At 36.4% G+C, this 25228-nt stretch overlaps 1 protein-coding gene across 1 annotated transcript; it reads right to left on the reverse strand.

Annotated features, from left to right (window-relative positions):
• Window positions 1–644: 644 nt before the first annotated feature.
• On the reverse strand, window positions 645–25177 carry LOC124153985 (phenylalanine--tRNA ligase alpha subunit). The gene is made up of 10 exons (XM_046527446.1): window positions 24928–25177; window positions 23802–23942; window positions 21278–21495; window positions 19443–19664; window positions 19250–19365; window positions 17376–17560; window positions 16834–16969; window positions 15396–15618; window positions 12809–12910; window positions 645–1466 (listed from the first exon to the last, which is right to left on the reverse strand). The coding sequence occupies exons 1-10, from the start codon at window positions 25066–25068 to the stop codon at window positions 701–703; spliced, it is 2250 nt and encodes a 749-aa protein (XP_046383402.1). The 5' UTR covers window positions 25069–25177; the 3' UTR covers window positions 645–700.
• Between the last annotated feature and the right edge of the window lie 51 nt (window positions 25178–25228).

The raw sequence follows: 25228 nt of genomic DNA on the forward strand, positions 1-25228 counted from the left end.
CCAAGAGACTCTTCTGTCCCCTCTGTACGGAACATTTTTGCAGGACATTCATTAAGAAGGGCCTTGCAGATAATCACACTCTTAGCACCACCCTTTTTCGATCCTTCCTAACGGGGATTCCGTGGAAGCAAATCCGTGATCGTCATAATAGGGGTACAGCAAGGAAATGTAAATTTTCGACATTCGTTCACCTGCATAGGAAAATCTGCGACGAAAACTTGCTGCTTTCATTTCCCGGGTCAAGAATCATCCTGCCACATATTTTCGTCGTTAGTACTAAAAGGGTTACGCTGATGACATGAAAACAATCATTGAAGAACCACCTTAAAGACTACATCTTTTCCATTTTTCTTCAAATTACAAGCGGAACATAATTCCTCCCACTTAATTCAGCACTGCTATTGGGAGATCTTGCTCCCATAATATATTGCACTCAGAATGCAAGATGCAAATGATTTTTTTGAATGAGCAATAGTAAAAAGCCTCTGAAAGAAAAAAAGTCCATAATAGTGTCTTAACGCAAAATGGGGTGAACAGATAATGAACAGAATCTAAAGAATGGACACATGAGCAGTAAGTAACATTTCCAATGAGAAGAGATCTTCAATTTCAGGCAGGTAAATGCCAATCAATGACCAAAAAGCTATATCATCACAGACGAATTTATTAAAATTCATTTCACCGTCTTTCAATAAATACATTAGCAATATTGTGAAATTTTCTCATACCACTTTGGATATTGGTATATAAACTTTTTCTCCAGCTGCAAGTTTTTCAGTGCAGACCATAGACACAAATCAACAATAGTTATTTCATTACCAGTGACACATTGAGCTTCCTTTAATTTACAGCTGATGCGACCTTCAAAGGAAGCAAGGTCAGACTTTTCACCATGAATAACATCCTTGTGAATCAAGTCCAACCAATGGTCAATAAGCAAAGTATTCAAAGAACAAGGGTGCCTGTAATTAAGGCCCAGATCACCCTTTAGAAATGAACACATCAAGCGTGCTATATTCACCTCGCCAGTTATTGGCCCAGAGCTAGTAGGGGTGATGACCATGGTCGGATCTAAACCTACAGGTTTCCAAACAAGCCTGATAGAAATGCCGCCGCTGACATTCTTATCGAGCACCTCACCACAGGAGAAAAAATTCTTGAGATCATCGGGAATGTTTTCCATAGAGGAGTGGACATGTACAGCTGTAGTGATGGGAATTTGTTGCCGGAGAATGTTCACCAGAATGTTCAGTGAATACGGAGGCCGAACAGGATCAGCAAATATACAAATGTTCAGGCTACCATTAATAAGCAAATCATCGATCCCGGGACCTGTGGAATCGCCACTCTCCCCCATTCCAACCTTTAGATCCTGCACCTCTTTCCTCAAGTTTTCTACCTCCTTGAAGATTTGATCCCACTGCTGCAGCACTGACTTCATCAGATCACCCGTGGAAGATTTTGTTCTGTGACAAGGGAAAATACACCATTTCTTAAAGCGCATAATAAGTTAACTTCATGAATAGTAGAAGCAAAAGCAATAACATAGTACAGTACTGCATAGAAAAAAGTTTAACTGAAAAACATGTGCATTTACTGCTTGCACATGGTCATCATATAATCGTACTGCAACACAGAAATAGATGGCAAAGCATAGTGAGTATTGCTTCAGTCCACCTATGCACAAGGTAACAATGCAAAGTGACAGAGATTGATGCCATTGAGGAGTTTGCGAAAGAAGCAAACTATGTCATGAAAAAGGTTGTTCATGAATAGATACATTATGAAAATGGCAGCAGTTTTCCACCAGCATTATTTTTATGCTATAGCTAGCACAGAAAACTGATCCAAAACTAACCAAATCACATAATGTTATAAAGGGATCGTATACAAATATGTACAATTTCAACAAGTTGCAAAAAGCAAAACACCGAGAAACGGAGGTTATACTTGTAATATATGCATGCAAAAACTTGTCTGCCAGTTAAATAGAATGTTTTCACTCGTCAAATCAATGGTTGTTAAATTAAAAAAATGGTGGTAAGATCTAACAAAAAGGGATGTAAGCAATACACAAATTATAAACCATATAAATTCATACTCAAGAAATATTGCATAATATGCAAGTAAAATTTCGGAAGAATGAATAAATTGTAACTAAAACAAGAAATATATACTCGCATTACTAAAACTAAATGAATTATGACAAAGAAAATCTGAAGAGGAAACTAAATTGAGGACTAAAATAAAGATACATTCATCACAATGAAACAAATTAATTCGTTCAATGGTATTAGGTTCAACTATGTGGAAGTTAATACTCGAAAATGAAAAGGAGACTTCGTTGATTTCCACTAATTTATTTCATCCGTACGACATGTTTTGAACCATAGAGGTCATTATCAAGTTCAACAAAATTTCATACAGACGAAATAAATCAGTGGAAATCAACGAAGTCTCCTTTTCATTTTCGAAACAAATTAAAAAATATCACAGTACTAAAATTATGTTAGTTAAGTTACAACTCAATATGCTAGAAAAATGACTGACCTAAAAATTTCATTATGGATGTTATACGAGGGATATTTAAAATAACTAGATCAGGAAACATTGTACAAAAATACAACACTGTGATATGTAAATGGATATAAAAATGAAGGAACAAGAAGGATAATTAATTTTGTATAAGTCATCAATCAAATAAAGGCAAGCAAAGAAAATATTGTAATCTGACAAAAAAGAACAAGCACAAACAAATATGTATGAAACTTCAATACTAATATTAACATAGGTATTTGAAAAACAACTGAATTCTTGTGTAAGAAAAGTTAGTATTTTCATGAGATTTAACATCAACCAACAAAGATCCATAACCGTCAGATAAAGCAAGCCAATTAAAAAAATGGAAAGAATTATGACAAGCATTGAAAGATTTAAAAACCATTGATCATATATAAAAAGAAATTTTGGCACACATGTAGTGATTTTGGTAAAAAAATGAAATGAAATAAACTTCAAATTATCAAATTAAATGGAGGAATAGGGTGGTTTCCTATTATTTTTTTATTGCCTAAATCGAAAGTTTATTTCTCCTGGAGTATGCATTTCACACTTTTAGATTTTTAAATGATGATATCTATTTTTCGCAATTAAATGAAAAGTGAAAATTTTCAAGCGCGCAAAAACGCAATGGGTAAGTAGGAATGATGGGAAAAAGTCTGTGTGACGTATTTATGGTTCCCGCTGCCGCCCTGTGAGGTGACTTTGAGGCGAGGCTTGAGCGCTGATACGATGCAGGCTGCTAGCAGGTAGCACTTGACTTAAATATGGATTATTACTACCTTATCAAACGAAGGAAACTTTCCGACCTTAGACAATTTTAATAAGTGATTATTAAGAGATGTTTCCCTGAGCTCTGTGACTCATGCATGCATAGGTAACCTCAGACGATGTAAAACTCCTATCCTCTCGTGTAGAAACTAGGTCCCTGTGACGTCACGTGGAGTGGAATCGCATGGGCGCCAATCTGGCCTTTTTCAAATGAGGATAAAATTTGACCCTTGCCATTCGTCTAAACCGGTATTTCAAAAACCAAATAATTTGTGTATTATGAATACACTAATGGTGGGTAACGAATCGCAATCAATGCCTTTCGTTTTCTTTGATGAAGGAAACTACCCTATTGTTTTTATATACCTACCTTTACTTTTCAACCGAGACGATGTGTGGTTGCATGCACGCGAATTCACGCCACGACTTTGAAAATGCGAGTGACCCCGAAATTCGTTTGCCTTGAGTTCGCTGCATCATAAAATGTGGGTTATTAGCGGAAAGATTTTAAGGGTTTAATCAACTGAACTACGGGAAAGTGTAAGTGGAGAAAGGGGTGATGTTATGAAAGAAATTAGAACGAGAGGTGGGATTGAGAAAAGTTGGCTTTGACTTTGTTTCAACCAGAAATTATTTGATGCAAATTTGTATTTGCTACCGTCCTTTAAACTCATATGTAGTAATAAAATCAAATGAGGCCTTTTTCAAATGAGGTTAAAATTGACCATTTGCCATTCGTCTAAACTGGGAGTTCTAAAACCAAATAATTTGTATATTATGAATACACTAATGGTGGGTAACGAATCGCAATCAATGCCTTTCGTTTTCTTTGATGAAGGAAACTACCCTATTAAGATGACATTGCAAAACAACCTATGAGGTTGACGTTACAAGCTCATTCCTAAATATCCATCCTAGAACCAAGTCATGCTGTCCTAACATGGAAGATCCCATACAATGTTTTTCATGTTTTGCACTTTTCTATGAATAAACTTATTTTTGATGATATCCAGATTTCCACATGTAGTTATCACAACCAAAAAAAGGACTGCAAGTCTCAAAGGGAAAGAAAATCACCATCCAGTTCTAGCAACAGCTACCACCAATTATATCTTACGTAAAATATACACTCATTAAATGCCTTAGCATGCCGAGTTGACATCTATGTAGGGACTTTCACTATTCACAAAACAATTAATTTGATATTCACACAGCATGGGGATGAACGGACATGAGAGTGAACATATCTTACTAGTAAATAGAATAGGCAAAGAAAAAAAATAAGAATCAAACAGAAAATTAAATAAGATCTAAAAAAATTGAAAAAGTTAACCAAGCTATACGAATGCCAAGTAACGACCCAAAATGACCTTGGAAACCTCCACAGAAAATGACACTCATGTAGATGCAAAATGATTGACAAATGAAGAGCTAATCATTACTTATGATATCATTAATCAAAGAATACAGCACAAAAAAAATAACATAACAATGGATTTCAAGCCTCAATCAAAGAACCACTCCATATATACACAAAAATCAATATAACAGCTAAGACGTTTGGCATAATGATATCATAATAAATCCTGTAGGGTTTCATTCCATGCATGACTGCTACATCTAAGAATGTACCATTCTATGAAACATGCTATAGCCAGCAATCCATGACATCATAAACAAAAATGTAGAATTACTCTAAGAACATAGGAATGATTACGACCACGAAGGAATACAAATTTCCTCAGATAAAAGAAGTAACACAATCAAAACTATTAACAGCAGTGTGAGGACTTGCTCAATCCCATTAGGTTTTCAAAATCATTTTCAATAAAAAGTTCACACTTACAGCATTGATGCAACAAATTCATGGTTTTAGCACAAGAGAGCAGGGAAGTTACTTCCAACAGGAGATGAATGAATATCAAGAGTAAGAAATTTCTACTAGCCTGTCTGTGTCTGCCATGTGCCCCCCCTGAGTGACAAAAATAGATCAACCACATCTGGCAACCTTGCAACCACCTCTCCCACTCAAAAATAAAAAGCCAAGACAAATCTCATGTTTTGTCATCACAGGCATAAGAAAGAAGACACGGATTTCATAGATAGAAACTTTGTATGAATGGCATGGCAGTAAGGTAAGATTAAGGTGGTGAACTTAACATATGATTTGATGGACAATGAATGGGGACTTTAATACTCCTAAGTTCACACACATATATAAGTACACATTGACTCCACTTTTTTTTAATCATTAGGTGTCTGTGATAATGAAACAAAAATAGGATAATATGTATGTGTAGATATTAAGACTCCGAAAATGCATCTATAGATTATATGCTTGGATTTTCATAGTCACCATTAACCTTTAAAAAAAAAAAAAAAAAAACATTAAAAACTTCTTGTCTTCTCTCATGTGAGAAGTTGACGTTTAGTCAATTTTTTATACAAGTTTGATGCTGCTGTAAGTTTTCACATAAAATGTCTCTAACACTACATTCATGAATTTGTCAACTCTAAAAAACAATGAACCTTTCTGAAATTCATTCATTCTTTTGAAAATAACCCTGGGAAGACTGTGAAAGAGATATTCAACACAGAGATCACTTTTTTGGGATGCCTTTAATGACACATACGATTTTTCACGAGGTAGCACCTCCTTGCATTTCAGTATGTGCCTCATGCAATTCATAACTTCATTCACCACGAGTTCATAAGTTGAGGCAATAAATATTTTCCAATCTACACAACCTTTGTGAAGGTGAATAGTTTAAACCATAATTCAGTACAAGCGTATTAAACACTCACAGATTACACACGTTTTGGTTTTCTTTAAAGTTGGACTACAATTATCGAATATCTGTCAAGTTTCAATGACATGTAATCCCAAACATATATTCAATAAATACAGCAGACTCCCGATTATCTGGCATTATCCGGCATATTCGTGTTGCACATGATTTTCACTCTCATTCAATACTTTCCGTGATCTTTATAAAAAAATAAAATTGGATGCAAAATCACCGGAATGCTAGGATGCACTGGGCTTATTATTTCCACTAGAATCCCCTTAGTAAAACGGAAGCGATTCTGTGCTAGTTGCATTCATGGGAGCTCCCCGTGTTCCTGTTTTCCAAGCCTCACAGAGAGCGACTGTGCTCCGTGATTACAGATACACGTCCTGCAGCAGTTGTAAGCCCAGTAACTTGTGCGAGATGCAACTCCATGGTGTAGTGCCTGACAGTGTAGTTTACAACGTCATGCAGTGGTTTTGAAGCCTTCGGGCAAATCAATTTTCTGTATTCATGATCACGCAGCCACGGATACGTGGTTTTTGAAACCAGGTCTTATATGGAGCATTAAGAATAAGAATAAAATAATGTTATCGCTGCTAAAAAGATCGTGGTCTCACAAAGACAGCTTTCAATGAATCCTGGAAGCACTCTAAAATAAGAGAATAAGTGCATAAGTTATAATGTGTTGTTTGTTTTATGTAAATTATGAACATTACGAGACATTGAAAGTTCGAGTTGACATCGAAAGTTGACGAGTGAAAGTTCAGGTTATTCGTGTTTTCCAACTATTCGTGCCATCTCTCCCCATCATTAGCCTGGATGTGTGTGTTGTATTTTCAACATTAACATATTTGAACATGATTTACTAGGCCAACCCTGAAAGCATTCAACAAATAAGTTAATCAAGACTATACGATGTTGTTTTAATTATGAAGAGAATACAGTTATGCGAGAAAAAAATATGAAGTGTGCAATCATCTGCTTCAATTATGGACTTTAAATACACACATATAGGGGAGACCGGGGGAATCGCGCCACACTGGGCAATGCCGCCACCCCTTGTATCTCGCCAGCGGTTGAGTGTGGAGGGGGGCTGTGAGTGCTGACCCCTAGCGGGAAACACAACAATCAGTAGTAGAGACGCTTATGGCCGTGTGTTGTGTTGGTGTACAGTTATAACAAAAAATACGATTTTCAGTGAGTGTCATCTAATTTTGCGTCTTCTGAAACTAAGAGGTAAATGACTGTCATCCTTAAGTTAGATAAATCAGTTATATATAGTTGAAAAGAGCAACTATTTGGCTATGTTTTGAAGTTGTTAGTTTGGACGCTAGGCTTGCTACCTTCCCCTAAACAAGCCATCTACGCCATTTTGTCTTACCGGGGTTATGCCGCCACATCACTCTGGGGTTATGCCGCCATCCTTGGCTGGGTGGCGGCATAACCCCATAAAATCGAGATTTCATATATTGGTCCTACAACCTATCTGTTTTCTTTCCAGATGCCACGTATCCGGAAAAGAATAAGTGATAAGGCCAAATGGACAGAAGAAACATTAAAACAAGCTGTCCGGCTGGTTTCAGAGGGAAAATCAGTAAAAAGTGTAGCTGTACAGTTTGCCATTCCAAGGTCAACGTTACGGGACAGACTAAAATCAGAAAAAACGTGCAAGCCTTGTATGGGGAGAAAGCCTGTGTTTAATGAAGAGCAGGAAAAGAAGTTAACAGCCAGAGTTATCGATTTAGCTAACATGTTCTATGGAATTACCATAATAGACTTGCGGCGGTTGGTGTTTTCTGTAGCAGAAGAGCTAAATATCAGCCACAGATTTAATAAGGAAACCCAGATGGCTGGTGAGGATTGGGTTGCAGGATTTCGAAAAAGAAATCCTCAGATCAGTTTGCGGAAACCATCTGCTACAAGTCTTAGCAGAGTAATAGGCTTCAACAAATCTGAAGTAGACTTATTTTTTAAGAACCTTGAAAATCTAATGGACAAATACAAATTCCCAGCCAGTCGAGTCTTCAACATGGATGAAACGGGGATTTCATCAGTTCAGAAGCCTGGCCACATTCTAGCGCCAAAGGGCCAGAAACAAGTTGGTGGGGTAACTAGTTGGGAAAGAGGACGAAACATCACCGTAGTCTGTGCCTTCAGTGCATCCGGCCAGTATGTACCCCCGATGTTTATTTTTCCTCGCAAAAGAATGACGCCACTTCTTGAACACGGTGGACCACCCGGTTCGATTTACGGTTGCTCTCACAACGGCTGGTCTAATGAGCATCTTTTTTTGGACTGGTTACAACATTTTAAGCGGTTTTGCAAACCAACTGAAGACGAACCGGTTCTCCTAATTCTGGATAACCATGGGAGCCACATTTCCTTGGACAGCTACACATTCTGCCGCAAGAATCACATTCACATTCTGTCGATACCTCCTCACACATCACACAAGATCCAGCCACTAGATGTGTCCTTTTATGCTCCACTGAAAAGCGCTTTCAATAAGGAGTGCGACAAGTTTATGAGGGCTAATGCTTATCAGAAAATTACACCCTACGACATTGCTCACATTTTCAACCAAGCTTATATGAATGTGGCAACCATAGAAAAAGCCATATCAGGCTTTGAAAGCACAGGCATTCATCCAGTAAATCGAGACAAGTTTAAAGAAGAAGATTTCGTGTCTGAACGCCTTTTAAGAGCACCTGTCATTGAGGAACCAGATGGCGAGGAAAATCTTCAAGAAGAATCTCCAACCAAGTCTAACAACAACCTATCTCAGACACCTGTGAACAACGAACCTACGATAGAGCAAAATGAAGTCGCTGGAGAACCAACAGTTGCTATCAATAAGCAGGATGGTTACTTAGGCCTGCCAGGTCCATCGGGAATGTCAAAGAAAATCCCTTCAGAAACAGCCTCTGACAGCAGTGGAAAGATTACATCAGTTATAAATAAGTTTTCTCCACTCCCAGCTTTGGCAGCTGAACAGCTAAAGGGCAATGATAGGAGGAAAGGGCAGTCATCAATTCTGACATCAACTCCAATGAAAGCAACTCTTGAAGAAGCTTTAGAAAAAAGGAAACAAAAAGACTTGAAAAAATCAAATGCTGCCAAAAGGGCAGCAGCAAAACTATTGAAAATTTCTACAAGCAAGTTCGACATAGGCCTTCAGCCTAAAAAGAAACTACGAATTAAGAAAGAAGAAACAAGAAAACCTGGGAGGAAAACGAACACAAAACATGGCACCTGTAGACGTCAAATAGACTTTGACTCTTCTTCAGAGGAAGATGTGCCATTAAACAAAATATGTGACGACAATGAAGACGACGATACTTTTGATTTGTTTCACGATGACGTTGAAAACTGTTTAGTGTGTGGGGAGTATGGTCCTACTTCTGAAATGTGGTATCGGTGTGTAATATGTGGAAAATGGGCACACTCAGAGTGCAGTGGTTACGATTCCCCAGAAAACTATACATGTGATTTTTGCTCAGATTAGAATGACAGACTAGGCCTCATAGCCAGTTACTAGGCCTACATATGTTTTTTTAAGAATAGTATGGCATAGACTAACTAATAGTCATTTACTACACATTTTACTTTGTTAAGAATAGTAAGACTATGGCAGAGGCTAAATAATAGCCATTAACTACATGCATGATTTTTGTTAAACTTCTTAATTAGTTTCTTAATTTAATTAAATCTAATTTAGTGCTATATGTTGTGCTTTATTACGTCCTTTCCCATTATTATAGATGATTTGCTGCGTTTTGATGGTGTGGTGGCATAACCCCAGTGGTGTGGCGGAATTACCCCAGCCACCGGGGTAATTCCGCCACTGTGCAAGCTTTTAGAAAAAAAAATTTTTTTCAGTTTCTATTAAAGATTTAAATTTAAAAAAATCACTACAAGATAGGAAATGAACTGTAGTATGCTATATTTATTACAATTTACATTAATTCTAACACAATTATGCATGAAATTTCAATTTCCCTTAAGGTGGCGCAATTCCCCCGGTCTACCCTACACATCTGACATCAACACCTGCCTAAGATACTTCTAATTATAAATAAGGAACCAGACTCTTGGATCTCCTGAAAATCATCACCTCCATGCAATCAGACCAGATGGAAATAAATTTGACCAACCAAACTAGAGACTGGATGAGATAGAAATCAAGTACATTACCTCACGAAGCCATAACACTATCAACATTTGGGCCAATTGTAAAATAAATGGGACACTTCAAGCCTTGCATAAATCAAATTGTAAAACAGAACAACAACCAGTCATTAAAACACCATCATAACCATGACAACACCATCACATATTGACTTGGTTGATAGAGGGAAAGTGTTCATTTACTGCATCCTCTTACAAAAGTTCTTGTGGAAGATTTAAGTCAATCGCTTTTTAAGTACATACTTTAATGTACTAGCTCATCTGAAACTGGGTCATGCAATGCATCATTGACCAATGGCTTGGCCTACAGATTACTAAATTTTTCTGAAATCAAATATTATTAACTGGAATAGCCATGCTGTTTTCTGAGTAAGTAACTCCTCTATTCAGTAAAATGAAATTTCAATTAATACACCGTAAAAAAATTTAAGGAAGAATTTCCCACTCGCAGTTGAGATGAAGAACTAAAATCAATGTGAGTAATAAAAATCCAGAATAGACATTGGTTATCATCTTGTAGCGCTAATTAAAATGGAGGAGTACACAAGTAGATTATACAAAACAGATGTATGTCTGAGGTGGCCATGAGACTATGACGAGTGATGCTCTAGCTACAGAGAAGTAGTTAAGGAGGCAATTGGGTGCAAAGAAGCCTTTGAAAAAAGCAGATATGTACATCCATTCCTTCAAGGCAAGGGAGTATTACAGACAAATTCTCTAAATTTGGGAAGTGAGTGATTACTGAGAGGTGGTGAACATCTAATGCACACTCAACACTTTTTTTTTGTATATGCAGTGTGATTTGGCTATCCTGAAACATTACATCAATGTCTATTTGATGTTCGTTGTTCTGAGCGTGTATTACATTCACTTTGTTTAGCTCTAAAACTCATGTATTAACTGCAGGATACTTAATAAGTTTAATGTAAGAAATTTAATTCCTTATTATCAAATAACCCCTGCAAACTCTTGTATATGAGGGATAGTCATGGCTTCTCTTGACCAGGCACTTGAGGCAAATGCAATATGCAACAAAAGAAAACAATACCGGTTCAGATGTACCAAGCCTATGCAACACTTCTCGGGAGCAAGGATACCCCTATTCTTAGGGCATCAATTAGATATAGTACTCCATAATGGTGAGAGCAAGGCAAAAACCATAGCCACTAAAACAGCTGCACCTTAGATCCTTCCAGAGATAATCTACATGGTTCAGTCATTGGTACCATAAGGTATGGAACTTTTACCTTCAAAGCAAAATATCGCAAAAAATGTAGATAGGGCTCCACTGATTTCTGAAATCAAATGCACTAACAAACAAAACGGTATTTGAGTCACATCATCTGTAACCTAGTCATGAAAATGCTATCCTGCAGACTCTTGTCAAGAAAATGAGTTCAAAATAAAAGCTCATCGCTAAACATAAATTAAAAACATAATGCATTTCCAACTAATCAACCATGAATGCAAACTCAATATCCAATGCATTTTCAGAGTAAATATTTGTAAAATAGACATGTTACACAAAATCCTTGGAGAGTAACTATTTGTTCACATGCTCAATATCATCACATAAAAAGCTAATATTGAGCAGGTTTCAATAAAACAGAAGGATTTAAAGAACACTTATATACAATTCCTTTGATTATATACTTGAAAGATAAAGGTGCAATCATTTTAATGCAAAATTATACAAATCAGTCATCAAACTGGGACATGTATAGCTTCTGACAGGACAGGAACAAAGCGGAGATGGGTAGAGTATGAAGGATGCATGCATTTATGAAATTCATGTGTTTATGCTGGCGAAGCCCACTTTCATTGTCACCGACTGAGAGAGTCATACGACTGATGGTCATTCAACTGAGGTTACACTGTACGGAGAGATCTGAAGAGATAACTCAGACAGTGGAGATTCGTACACATATTAAGTGCCTCAAGAGTCTCTACATCACAATAAATCCATCTGTCACTGTATCAATTTACAACCAAAAGTTGGCAATACCTACTTAATGTGCTATACACATTCACAAAATGTTTTTGCAAGAAAGTTGCTTTTATGTAATCTACCAAATAAAATAATTAAAATTTAAACATGCTCCCCTCTATGCCAAAGTTACATGTTCAAGACAACATCAAGCAGGTACATATGAGCAACGAACTTATGTTCACAATGTGTGCGATTAATGTCAAACACTAATCACTAGAACAATAAGTTCAAGACCAGTTTTACTGAAAAATAAATGACAACAGAGGCTGATTCCATGCAATCTCTTTGAAGTATCCACATAGATGTAAAACTTATTTATAAAATGATGAGTGGCACTAAAAATATGGAATAGGAAGGGAAATGAAAAAAATGCAAAATGCAGGAACAACATCAAAACATATTTTGTAAAATTAAAGGAAGCAATATGTATTTCTTTTTGTACAATAAAATGAATCATCATTCCAACAAATTTTTAACCAGAATATTACTTATTATGAAAAGTAATTACTTATCAAGGCGGCAGATAGGATTATCTTGCACCATCTGAAGATTCACCCTTGGCCCAACAAGATCCCTGATGTTATCAATGCCATACTTTATCATTGTTGGCCTGTAAAAAAAATGAAATCACCATTACAAAGTTTTCCCCGGTACTTATAGCTGAAAACACATAACATATTATGTATCCTAGAGAATACTCTTACATTCTACATTACATCATTCTGGTACATTACAGCAACAATACCATTATCCCACGACTTTATTTACATCACAAATGAAATAGGACAAGGAAAAGGTCAGAGGTTAAAATTGCAGTTAGGTTGCTGACAGCAGTAGGTGACATGAGAAGGAGCTCAACCTTTTAGCTATAATACCACTAATGATTACGAGACTGAGTCCCTTGATTAATATATTTTCAAATATAATGAAAATGAATTTGTTTGTTCCATACATTTTTCATAAATGCCATTACTAGATTCTTAGAAAACATTTTTTTGTTCACAAAATCTATTACAAAGCTTGAATTTTTTTCTGGCAGACCTTGGCTTATCAAATATTGTTTGTGTGTAAACGAGAGAGAGCCTGCCAGGTGTTGCAGCAAATGAAAAAAGAAAAAAGTAACTGGGGGGGTTTGAGTGTCTGTGTCGGAGAGTGAATTGAAGTAGTGATAATGGCAAAGTGGAACCGAAGGAAACGATAGAGAAGAGAGGATGAAAAATTGTGAGAATGATGCAGGGTGTTCTTCATCTCATTTCAAATAATGCAGTTCAAGTACATACTAAAGTTTACCAGCAGAGTATAACATGCTATAAATTATTACTACACCATTCCATGAGATATTATTTAGAATAAGAATGCGATCATTAAAAATCTCAAAAGCAACGTCTCCACTTTCACTTGAAGTGGAGCGAGGGTCCTGCAACAATCAACATAACAGTTTCCATAATATGTATGTATCACTAAAATAAAGCAATACATAATTGGCTATGGTTAAGGCTGAATAAGTAAAAACCTATGTTTTCACCAAGGTTCTTTTGCCTCCAGTCTGTAAGTGGTAGGCAGGATAAACATGGGTTTGGCTCGATGAATCAAAAAAGGCCAAAGTGCATGGGTACCAGTCAAAAGAACTAACAGTCCAATCAATTAGTAATAAATTCTGATTCCCAATACTCACATTTTTTATATACCAAATTATATTTGCCAAAAAATATGTACATAACTGTATTAAATTTTGATAGCACTTCTTAATGCTAATTATGCACCAGTTATCTTCAGCTACGTTAAAAAGAAAAAAGTTTGAAAAATAAAATTTTACTTTTAAGACCAAGGCACGGGCCTAGCCATATTGAAAAACCTGTTCCCGTAAGATCACCAAAGATAACCAAGGTTGGTAGGATGAACAGTGTTGGTACTTTGGATCAAGAAAGTGCCAGAGCACCTGACAAAGGTCTCCCAAACCATCTACATATCCATCAATCTGCAATCCACTTTGTCAAATCTCAAGGTAGCTGGTAAACAACTTCACTTTGGCCCAGCTACAACTGGAAAACGTCTTTTCTGAGGTGAAAAGAGTTTCCTGACCTACTCATGAATCGAACAAGTCAAGACAAACTGAAATCCTAAGGCATGATGCAACAACATGCACGCAGTAGGTTCACTGAAACAGTAGTGAGCATAATGTGATTACCAACTGCAGGAGAGCTTCTTATAAGGGGAGAATACAGCACACCTTTGGTGTGGGTCAAATGCAGAAATTTTTGTGAACTTTGACTCTGCCAATGTCAGAGCAAACAATAAAATTAGTCTGGAAGGCCGGGGAAAAAGGGAGAAGTTTAGTCGGGACAAAGTTAGGGCATTTGCTAAGGACCTGATACATGGATAGTACAATGATAGACTGACAGAATATTAGATAACCTGTGCTCCGATGCATGCCAATAGCATAAGGCAGCTAGGAAGTAGGAAATGTTATTTGATTATTGGTCCTAATAGATGGGGAATCCCAAAAAGGTAACGAAAAGAGAAAGATAATCCACACAATAACTTTCTTAGAAATTTTTGCTTAGGTAGGTATGTATTAGGAATTGGTTTATGATACCCTAATGGAAACTACTAATTGCTATGGAAACTTATGCTATGAAAATGAAAAAACATGGTTAAGAACAGAACTGTTCTGAGGGGATTGCAAGGTGGGTAAAAGGCAGTTAATATATGTAATTAACTGTAAACCAAGGAGTGGATATTCAAGCCACAAAACATACAATATAAAATATTAGTCAAAAAACTTTTAGGCTATGTCGCCAAGTCAATTTCCGGGTTGCACCAACATTTCCTGACTGATGCTGGTCGCTTTTTCAATGTAATGCTAAACGGGAAAAATTGGGGCCACCTGAAAATTGACACAGCGACATAGCCCAAAAGTTTTTCAACCAACATAAAGAGCACCAGGAAAAGTTTTAACAAAGTAATACAATACAGAAGTACAAACAATTTAGGACTTGACTTGACTTTGCTGTTCATTTTACCAGGCCCAGGTGGGGCCACAATTCGGCCCCGTCTTCCCCAGGGCCTGGGAAATATTTATGAAATATCTTTACCTTTCAAGAGAAAGCCCCCAAGCAATGACTGTAACATTTTCAGGCAATCCCATTGGCAAAAGCATCTCAGGACGAAAAACTCCAGAATTTCCCACTTCAATCCATTTGTTCAAGCCATTATGGAAGCAATAAACTTCCATACTCGGCTCTGTATATGGATTGTAAGTTGGCTTGAATTTCAACTGGTCAATACCAAGCTTACGGAAAAATTCCTGCATAAAACCTGAAAGAAATTAGAAAAATTTAAAGATTCAAGAATATTGTAGCATACAATTGCATTTCTGGTGGTTTAAACCATAGTTCTTCAAGAGTTCCACCTGATTTAAACCCTATCCTCCTCCTCCCCTCTATACACCTTCAAACTTTTCTGTGCCTTACCCCCTCCCATATTCTCCCACATACCTTTCCCTGCAAATACCACTTTTCCTACTTTCTACAAATTGGGCATTTAAACAGAATGATTAGAGATGAAGTTAACTAACAATGATATGAATTGTATCCAAACTGGTAGTGTCATTAACCCTTAGTGTGCAGGAACGTTTTTATACATTTTGCACGCTGACTGCGGAATAGGGTGGTTTCCAATTATTTTTTTATTGCCTAAATCGAAAGATTATTACTCCTGGAGAACGCATTTCATGCTTTTAGATTTTTAAATGACTATATCTATTTTTTATCAAAAATGCGATGGCTAAGTATGAATGCTAGGAAAGGCCCGTGTGATGTCATTCTGGTTCCCGCTGCCTCTGCGAGAGGTGACCTTGGGGAGAGGATATGCGCGCTGCTACGATGCAGGCTGCTAGCGCTTGGCTTAAATAAGGATTATTATTCCCCTATCAAACGAAGGAAACTTTCCGACTATAGGCAGTTTTAATAGGTGATTATTAAGACATGTTTCCCTGAGCTCTGTGCATCATGCATGCATTGGTAATCTCAGATGTAAAACTCCTATCTACTCGCATAGAAACTAGGTCCCTGTGACATCACATGGAGTGGCAACCATTGGGCACCAATCTGGCCTTTTTCAAATGCTGTTAAATTTGACCAAATGCCATTAGGCTAAACTGGGATTTCTAAAACCAAATAATTTGTACATTATGAATGCACTAATGGTGGGTAACGAATCGCAATCAATGCCTTTCGTTTTCTTTGACGAAGGAAACTACCCTATTCACCCAAAATATTTATTGCTACCTGAATATCTTGCACTTGGACACTTCCCCTCACCATAAGATTGCTAATGGACTTAACTCTATCAGACTAGCTCTCCTGGCAGAGGGTTCCTCCTGCACAGGGAGTCTCTTCTGCACTGACTGGCAGTTAAAATTGTGACCTCCCGCAGCCCACTGGTTATAAAAGTGTCTTTTGCGAAGGAAATTGGCTGTCTGTTTTATTAATATATAGTATTATTATTGCAATCCTTTGCTTACATACTCACCTATTAGATGACCAAGAGTTAAATTGAAATCTGCAACCACTCCTTCAACTTGATGAAATTCAGCTAGATGGGTAGCGTCTAACGTTTCATTTCTAAACACCCTGTCTATGCTGAAATATTTTACAGGTTTGAAGCCCTGAAATATGCAAAAATAAAAAATCATGAAATAAAAAACAAGATCCCTTGTCATACACCAAAATTAGAAATCCATTCTTTAGTATAATAATTAAATATTAACTTAAAATATTAATATTATTTTATTAATATGTAAATATCAATAAATATGTAAACCTTAGAAGAAATTTCCTTCATACAAGGGGCAGGGTTATTTCATTTTCATTGCAAATGCCCTTTTAATCAAATGTACACACATGGGCTGATAAAGGTCGTTGTCTTGGAGGAGCAGGTCATCACTTTTCAACGCCCCTTGCAAGTATGGAATATAATTCATCAGTTATTTGTAAGCTTATTTTTAATTCATAGGAGAGCCACCTTATCAATTTCACCCCATAATCCTCCACTGTGAATGTGAGAGAACTTACATCTTGGGCGAGTTGGTACAGCATCCTAGCACTGACAGCGGTTGTGTGAGTTCTCAGTAAATTCTTCTGAGCCTCTTCTAACTTCCACTCATATCCATAACCTTTTGAACCAAATCCTCCTTTACTGTGAACATTTTTAACTCGGCGGAGATATTCCATTTCTGATGTTGTTGATATCTGAGGATCTGTTTGGTGAAAAAGGATATCAAATTATGGTGCGTAAATAACAAGAAAATAATGAATTTAATGGGAAATATCAAAATTTATACATGGAAAAAATGCAAAATTAATAAATAAACTTAAGATCGCAAGTTAGACACCAAACCATAAATGTACAAATTACACACTAAAATGTAAAATTTCAGGATTTCCCCATTCAAATGAAAATCCTAGATGTGAGACAATTCTCGATTGGTACACACCATCTAGTAAAACAATGATTTAAGTTCCCATTTTCAATACTAATAACTGACAAGGAAAGTCCCTCGAGGGTCACCACCAGATCTTGTTCAAATTTTCGAGGTGATAGGAAATCAAATGAACACACATAGGAGAGCCACCTTATCAATTTCACCCCATAATCCTCCACTGTGAATGTGAGAGAACTTACATCTTGGGCGAGTTGGTACAGCATCCTAAAAATATCAAATTCTAAATGTTCATGCCAAAATGTTATGTTACCTGTTAGGTAGTTTTTATTTCAGCCACCAACGATCAATACTTTTCGAGTTATTAGTGACTAAAAGTATGAACAAGGAATACATCTACAAGTTATGCAACACACAATACAACAACAGATCCTCCATTGCTAGAATGAAGAGCACTGCCGGAGTATTGTTCATCTGCATCTACATACTGCTTCGCAAGCTGCCTAAAAAGGAGTGTGGCAGGTTGCTGTGATTTGAGTTGCATAAATTTAGGTGTTTTCCTGGTAATTTCCGTCGCTCATATCTCAAAAACTAATGATCGTTGGTGGCTGAAACAAAAACTAAACCTCATGGGTATCCATTTTCTATCACCTAGCAAAATTTGAACAACCTCTGGTGGTGAGACACGAGGGACTACCGTTGTAAGATGATGAACACAAAAAAGGTATTTCTTTCAATAAATTTCATGATAATGCCACTGAAACAAAGCTTCAAACATAAACATACATACAGTAAAACCTCTTTACATCGTAATGGAAGGGACCAAAATTTGGGCAATTTGATGTATGGAGGTTCACTATAGAGAGGTTTTAGTGATAGGCACATTTTTTTCATATCCTTTGGAAAAGAAAGGCACTAATGTCTTTTAAACCATTATATTTATTTGTTTTATCAAACATGCATGCATCAGTGAACATATATTTATTATTTAATAATTACAGAAAGTGAAGGCTATCGCATGATTTTTACCATGATTCGAGAGAAAATGATGTGAGCTCTCTTAAATCAACGGAAACTTAAAAACATTTGGATAGTTGGATACCTTTATTTTTTTATTTCCTGTTAGGTATAGGTACTCTCATATGGAACATAATGGCCACAACTAATGATTAATGTGAAAATCACAGCATAATAAGGTATATAAGAAAAAAAAGAGTGAAACATTTACTGCTGAAAATATCATTCCATGTACGTAATCACGGCTGCATTAATGGTCGCTGGTTGTCTCGGTACGATTTGCGGAGGTAATTAGGCCGTCCCGGGGGTGTCTCCTTGGTATGATAAGTGGAGGTTTTACGATATAAAGAGGTTCACTACAAAAAGGTTTGCCCATAAATTTACACGCAAATCAGATGGGACCGTAAGGGTGGTATGATGTATGGAGGTTTATGATGCAAAGAGGTTTTACTGTACTATCCACAACTATTTAATGAGCATAAGCAATACCTAAAAGAAAGAAAGTGTCATGAGCATCCCTCGCCGGATGTTGCTGAGGCTGGAAGAGGGCATCAAAATTCCAGAATGAATTCTCAACATATTTATCCGTTGGCATCTCTGAAAAACTGAGATAAAATATTTTATTAACAGCAACTCAAAACACTATCATAGCAGTCTCCTTCATATTCAATCCAAAACTCACCCCATCTCTAAGAATATTTGACGGAACTGAGATCGAACTTTCAGTAAAGGGTGAAGATGCCCGCCTGATGGTGGTAGACCAAAAGCATCAAAGTTATACTCTTTGAATTCCTTTCCAGCCCACGATCCACTCAATATCATATCTGTGTTCAGATCAGTCTCTGCTTTCACAATTGATAAGCTGAATTCTGGACCCCTCTTCAAAGCGTAACACTTGATGATACTGGAGGATGAATTGCAAAGGACATTCCACAGTGTATTAATAAATAATAGTACAGGTATTTGAGTGACTACAGCTCCCCTCTCAAATTTTCACACCCATTCTAAAATAAATGCAACCTGCACAAGCACCTAAGTAACAAAAAATACTCTGCTAATTTACAAATGGACATAGACATGACATAATCAATACTTAAAATCCTTATGAAGGCTTCCAAAGATTGATGAAAGTGGAGATGTAGGGATTCTCAGTTTTAGTATTTTCCATCATAATATACATACATACATATATACCCAGGCTCTTAAATTGTTTGAGATTGAGTAGATATACCTCTTATGGATCAGTGGTGATGACCAAGGGTAATCCAAGAGATTGAGTACCCAAAATGTTTACAGTAAAACTTTTAGTAAGTATATAATCTTAATCATCATTTTCATATACAGAGAACAGCGAAAACTGATATTTTACCAAAATTTCCAAACAGCGCTTACTTTGGATGATGTGCACATTTATTTACCTCATCCTTAGTTAAGGAGGCTTAATGGTTTTAGACTGGGATTAGACCGAATGCGTAAAGGCCTAGAGGATCACTATAGCTAAAATTTAATTCATCAATGAAAAATTGAGCAAGGATCTGCCTCTTTACTGACAATCTCTTAAGTCCAAGAGGAACTCCCCTTGGTCCCCTATAAATTTCTCCTTTAGAGGATTAAATAGGATAATGCAATATTTTGAACATCGACTGGTGATGATGGAGACATCATTGTGAGCAGCTGCTTAAGGATGTTTGTTATTCAATCGTGTTTTGCACTGGCAATTCTTAAGACACTGGACTGGACAAGGTTTTCAGTACCAGCAGTCATCAGGAAAGTTTCCTTAAGCTCTCATTAATAATGGTTACTAGATGAAGTTCTGCATGTCCAAAAACACAATAATGAATGATATGATTTACCCATTACACCACCACTCCTAAAATGAAAGTTTCACTGGTGATGCCATTAGTTTCTTTCGGACTTAACAAACCTATAGGAGCCAACAGGAATAGATGATAAACTATCATCTGAGGAATCATTGCACATATGCAGAGAAAAAATTTAGTTTTCAATCGATTGATTACACTATCAATATTACAATTATTTAGTAGATTCTGATATAAATTATCTATTCATTCATTCTGTTCTATTCATTAGTTAAGTTTCTCTTTTATTCCAGCACATTCATCAAATAAATGATAAAATGAAGATGAAGTGTGTATTGCAGGTTGCATTAAATCTTCTTTCAGCATGTTGTAAGAACAAGTTCTCAAAAATAGCCGCCTGACCCACAGTGATTATTTGAGTAGAAATTAAATTTTTATACAGCATTTAAAGATTAACAAGAAATTACTACTATAATGGAGAGCAAATCATTTGTAACCAAGGCTGTCAACGCTCACTCATGAATGTAATTCATTTGTTCTTCTACCTTAGGCAAGGTGATGAGTTGAAAAAACTTTGATAGGAAATACTGCATACATAAAAACTATAGGAGCATTTCATTAATTTTTTTCCGCCAATCATGCAGTTGAGAATCAAATAAAAATCTTATTTTCACATTGAAAATCAATTGTGCCTCACCTTTCTTCCAAAAGTTTCCTCTTCTTGTAGTCTTGTTTTAGGGCATCAGATACCTTATCAGCTTCATTGCTCAATATTAAACACAAGTTCTCCTTAACTGAATCTACAATTGAAGGGACTTTCTGCTTCACAAGAGGAGAGCCAGAGCTTTTGTCTATACATATCCACCCGCTAGACATGGCCTTACTAAATCCAACCTTAGCATATGGGCCTTCTTTCTGCAAATGCAAAACAAAAAACAAACTAGAACACAATTACATACTAGGGATTATTCTGGGAATTAAGAAAATCATGTTTTTCAAGGGCTGACTACAAACATAAAGGAAAATATGCATTGCTTTTCACATGCATAGTACATTTGTAGCTACATGATTTCTAGATGTTATCTCATCTTCAGGATTAATACGTACTATGATTAAAGAAATCATGAATATTTATGGATTCAAAATGGGAGTGAAGGATGATAGGTAAGGTAAGGTGGGACATAATTATAGTCTATACAACAAAACATAAGATGTTTAAGAAGATTTGAAACATTCCCTTATAGTTAAAAATTATAATTCAAGAAATGGATGTGCTTGGATATGCTAATTTCTTGTGATTCAATCATTGTACATATGTGGCGTGTGTGCACAATTACAATTGGACGAATGGATGAGAGAAAAGTGACTGCATGGCCCTACACACAAACCCTGCTCCCAAAGAAATTTACCCCTTAGGCCTCAGTGGTGGCGGGGTAAGTCCTCGCCTGCCAAACAGGAGGTCGAGGGCTCAAGTCCCGCCTCGTTAAGTTACCCCTATCCAGGACATGGTTGTTTGTGTACATTTAACACTTAACAAGTTAATAAAGTTAAGTTAAGTTGATGTTAAAGGCCGTACATCGCTGGTATAGAAATTTTAAATAAATCAACGCTGTGATTCAAAATTGTGATTTTTTTGTCAATTAAGCCTTTCTTTAACACTCAGGGTACAATATGATATTTTCTATTATGCAGAAATTATGTTTCTTAAATCAGCATCAATGAATAGCAAAGAAAAAAGTAAAAACGGAAATGCTAAGAATTAAATTGCTATAAATGCTAAGATAACACAAGAGACAATCTCTCTTTTGCATGAGTTTTATTTTTAATATCAGTAATTAGTTTATAAATCCTATGCTATTAAAAAAAATTTAAAATGGAGCAATTTTGCCAAGTCAAGCCTCAAACCATCAATTTTACTATGTCATTTATTTATACCTTATATTGGTTACTTATTTTATTATGATACTCAAACTTTCACCTAAGGCCATTATGCAAGTTATTCAATTATTGCATACGCCTATTATTTATATATAGATAACATTTATTGTCTTGGCATTGGTTCTTGCTTGCTTTCGTTTTTTTTTTCAAATCATACACAGAAAATAAGTGTAAACTGTGGGGAAGTAAATAAATATTTTTTTAAAGATTATATTCTAAGTATGCATAATTGAAATTTTACACTTAAATTTATGGCAAAAACAGCTATAATGGGTGGATGTGAATAACCTGGGAGGACTAAGAAGAATGAGGGATCATATAGAGGCTACAACATTCTATGGCTCTTAACCATTTCGCGACAGAGCCACATGTTAGAAAGTACTACTACCCTTACGAATGCCATGAAATATTTTTTGCATTGCCAGCAAGGAACTTTCACTATGCTGGGATCCCCTTATCTACCTGTTTCCCTAGCTTGGGTTGGAGACTGTAGGGGTACCAAACCTTTTTATCAGGAACCAGACCGAGATAATATTCCCCCTTTCCAAATTGGGGACCCCTAAACAGCATGCTATCATGATCAACTATTTTTTTATGCAATTGCTCGCTAAAAACATTGTTGTCGTAGCAATGATATTATTTTTGTAGGAAGCAAATTATTATTAAGTTTTTGCAGTGCCTTAACAGCATTTAAATGAAATTCTACCATTACTATTAAGCTCTCTACAACAATTTGTAAGGAGATACCTTTACACACGAAAGATGTTAAAAATAGAGGTAACGCTCTGTTCAAAATTTGTAGTTTCAGAACTAAACAAATGGAATGTACTTATAATGCTAAATTTGCCAATTACACAATAAATTTTAAGTTTGTTCTTCCATTGCACCAACCAGCAACTGACTGTGCACCCCAGATGTGTGTGGGGCATGCACTGAGATGATGGGTCAAGATAATCTTCTCCCGTGGACTGAGAAAGGGACATTAGGTATCCTGAGAATAAATCCTTTATAACACATGTCCTTTTAAGCATGCTTGGGACTAGCTCAGTGGCAATGTATTTTTACACATCGTTTGTCCATTTGAGTAGAAAAAATTATGCCTTGTTTAAAATATCGTTCGTAGCAAAAGGGTTACATCTAAAGGACAACCATGCTTTTGTTTTAATGCCACATAATAAATTAAGTACATAGATCATTACCATTTACTCCAGATAGGTCAATTCTGTCAAATACTAACCAGAAAATCAAAATATAACCAATAAAGACCGTAAGGTCAGACTCACCATAACTTCAGCCTGAGAAATACCCTTGTCACCAGGGATGGCATAATAGACTCTAGCTTCATGACTTCCTTTCTCTGCAACTATTTTCCCTTCTTCTGTCAATTTCCACTCTTTTATGGTCTCCTGACTTACATCAATGACCTTTAAAAGTAAAATCAATGCGAGAAGCCATTTAAAAATTAGTCTCCCTAATAATGAGAAAACATGCCTATCCATCGCTATATATACCATACGCCACTCTTAGTTTACTACATAGCATATGAAATAATAAAAGTTACTGATAGCTTGACCCTCCCTCTCAAATCCATTTGAGGAATAATTGGTATAGTAATTGTCTTTAAATGTGGGTCTTGAAAATTATTTGAAAACTGTACGTAGAAGATTGAAACATGATGGCCTAGTGAAGACAATCGTCGAGGGCCAAGTGGAAGGCAAGAACGGAAAAGGAAGACCTCGAACAACATTTTTGGAACAAGTAAAGAAGGATGTGAAAGAGAAGAAATACGTAGGAGTGAAAAGACAAGCTGAAAGGAGAACTGACTGGAGAGCTGCGTCAAACCAATCCTAGGATTGTTGACCAGTGATGATGATGAGTAGATTGAAAAATGGTTTCAGCGGCCCATGTTGAATTTATTTAGAACTTTCCCATAAACAGGGTAGGGTTTGGGATTGCAATGTGTGTTATTCTTTCAATGAGGGCAATTTCAGAGGACTAAAATCTATAAAATTCAATGATACTCCCAATCTCCATGAAAGACTACTTTCCCTTCACTATAAATCTTCTTGATATTAAATGTAACTGAAACAGCATAAATGAGCACGGATATAGAGTAGAAGAGCAATGAGGCCTTGAGTAATCACTGCCGCTGGCAGAATTAGGAGCATGTAACGATATTTTAATATACTTTGGCAATGGCTAAGATAATCTTGATCAGCAAAACCAAAATCAGTGCGTTTTATAGCAAGAAACACAGAGTTTTGGCCAACATAAGATTTAACTATTATCAAGTTAACAAGGTAAAAGTTAAGAAAAAATCTGTTAACTGTGATGGTGCCTAACCGTAATAACCTATGAAGTATGTGGTATCCTATAAAATTAAATTCAAGAACCGAAAATCTTGCTTACATTTCCTAAAGACTGTAAACTTTTCACCGCGCCGACGATCTTCTGATGATCTTCCTTTAAGAGAGCTGACAGTTTGATAGAGTCTGTCGGTCCATGCTCATTGATTGTCGACAGAATTCTTTGGGAGATGTCACAAGCCATCCTCACTGTATTGGTGAACAAATTACTTCATAACAACCATAAATTATATACTTTTAAAAGTACACGTCTTCTCCAGCAGTACCATTCCTTGCGATAGGTTGATAAATCGCTGTTCGATCTATTCTATCGAGTCAAAAATCGAAAGACATCGAAAGCATCC

The sequence above is a fragment of the Ischnura elegans genome, chromosome 2 (genome assembly GCF_921293095.1).
Source record: "Ischnura elegans chromosome 2, ioIscEleg1.1, whole genome shotgun sequence".
Classification (NCBI taxonomy): domain Eukaryota; kingdom Metazoa; phylum Arthropoda; class Insecta; order Odonata; family Coenagrionidae; genus Ischnura; species Ischnura elegans.

What these genes read in the sequence shown, in the direction of transcription:
- LOC124153985 (XM_046527446.1), bottom strand. Translation starts at nt 25,068, where the DNA reads ATGGCTTGTGACATCTCCCAAAGAATTCTGTCGACAATCAATGAGCAT. An exon ending in GTTTACAGTCTTTAGGAAAT is followed by an intron (nt 23,943 to 24,927) that starts GTAAGCAAGATT and finishes TTACTTTTAAAG; the next exon opens with GTCATTGATGTAAGTCAGGA. An exon ending in TGGGGGCTTTCTCTTGAAAG is followed by an intron (nt 12,911 to 15,395) that starts GTAAAGATATTT and finishes TTTTTTTTACAG; the next exon opens with GCCAACAATGATAAAGTATG.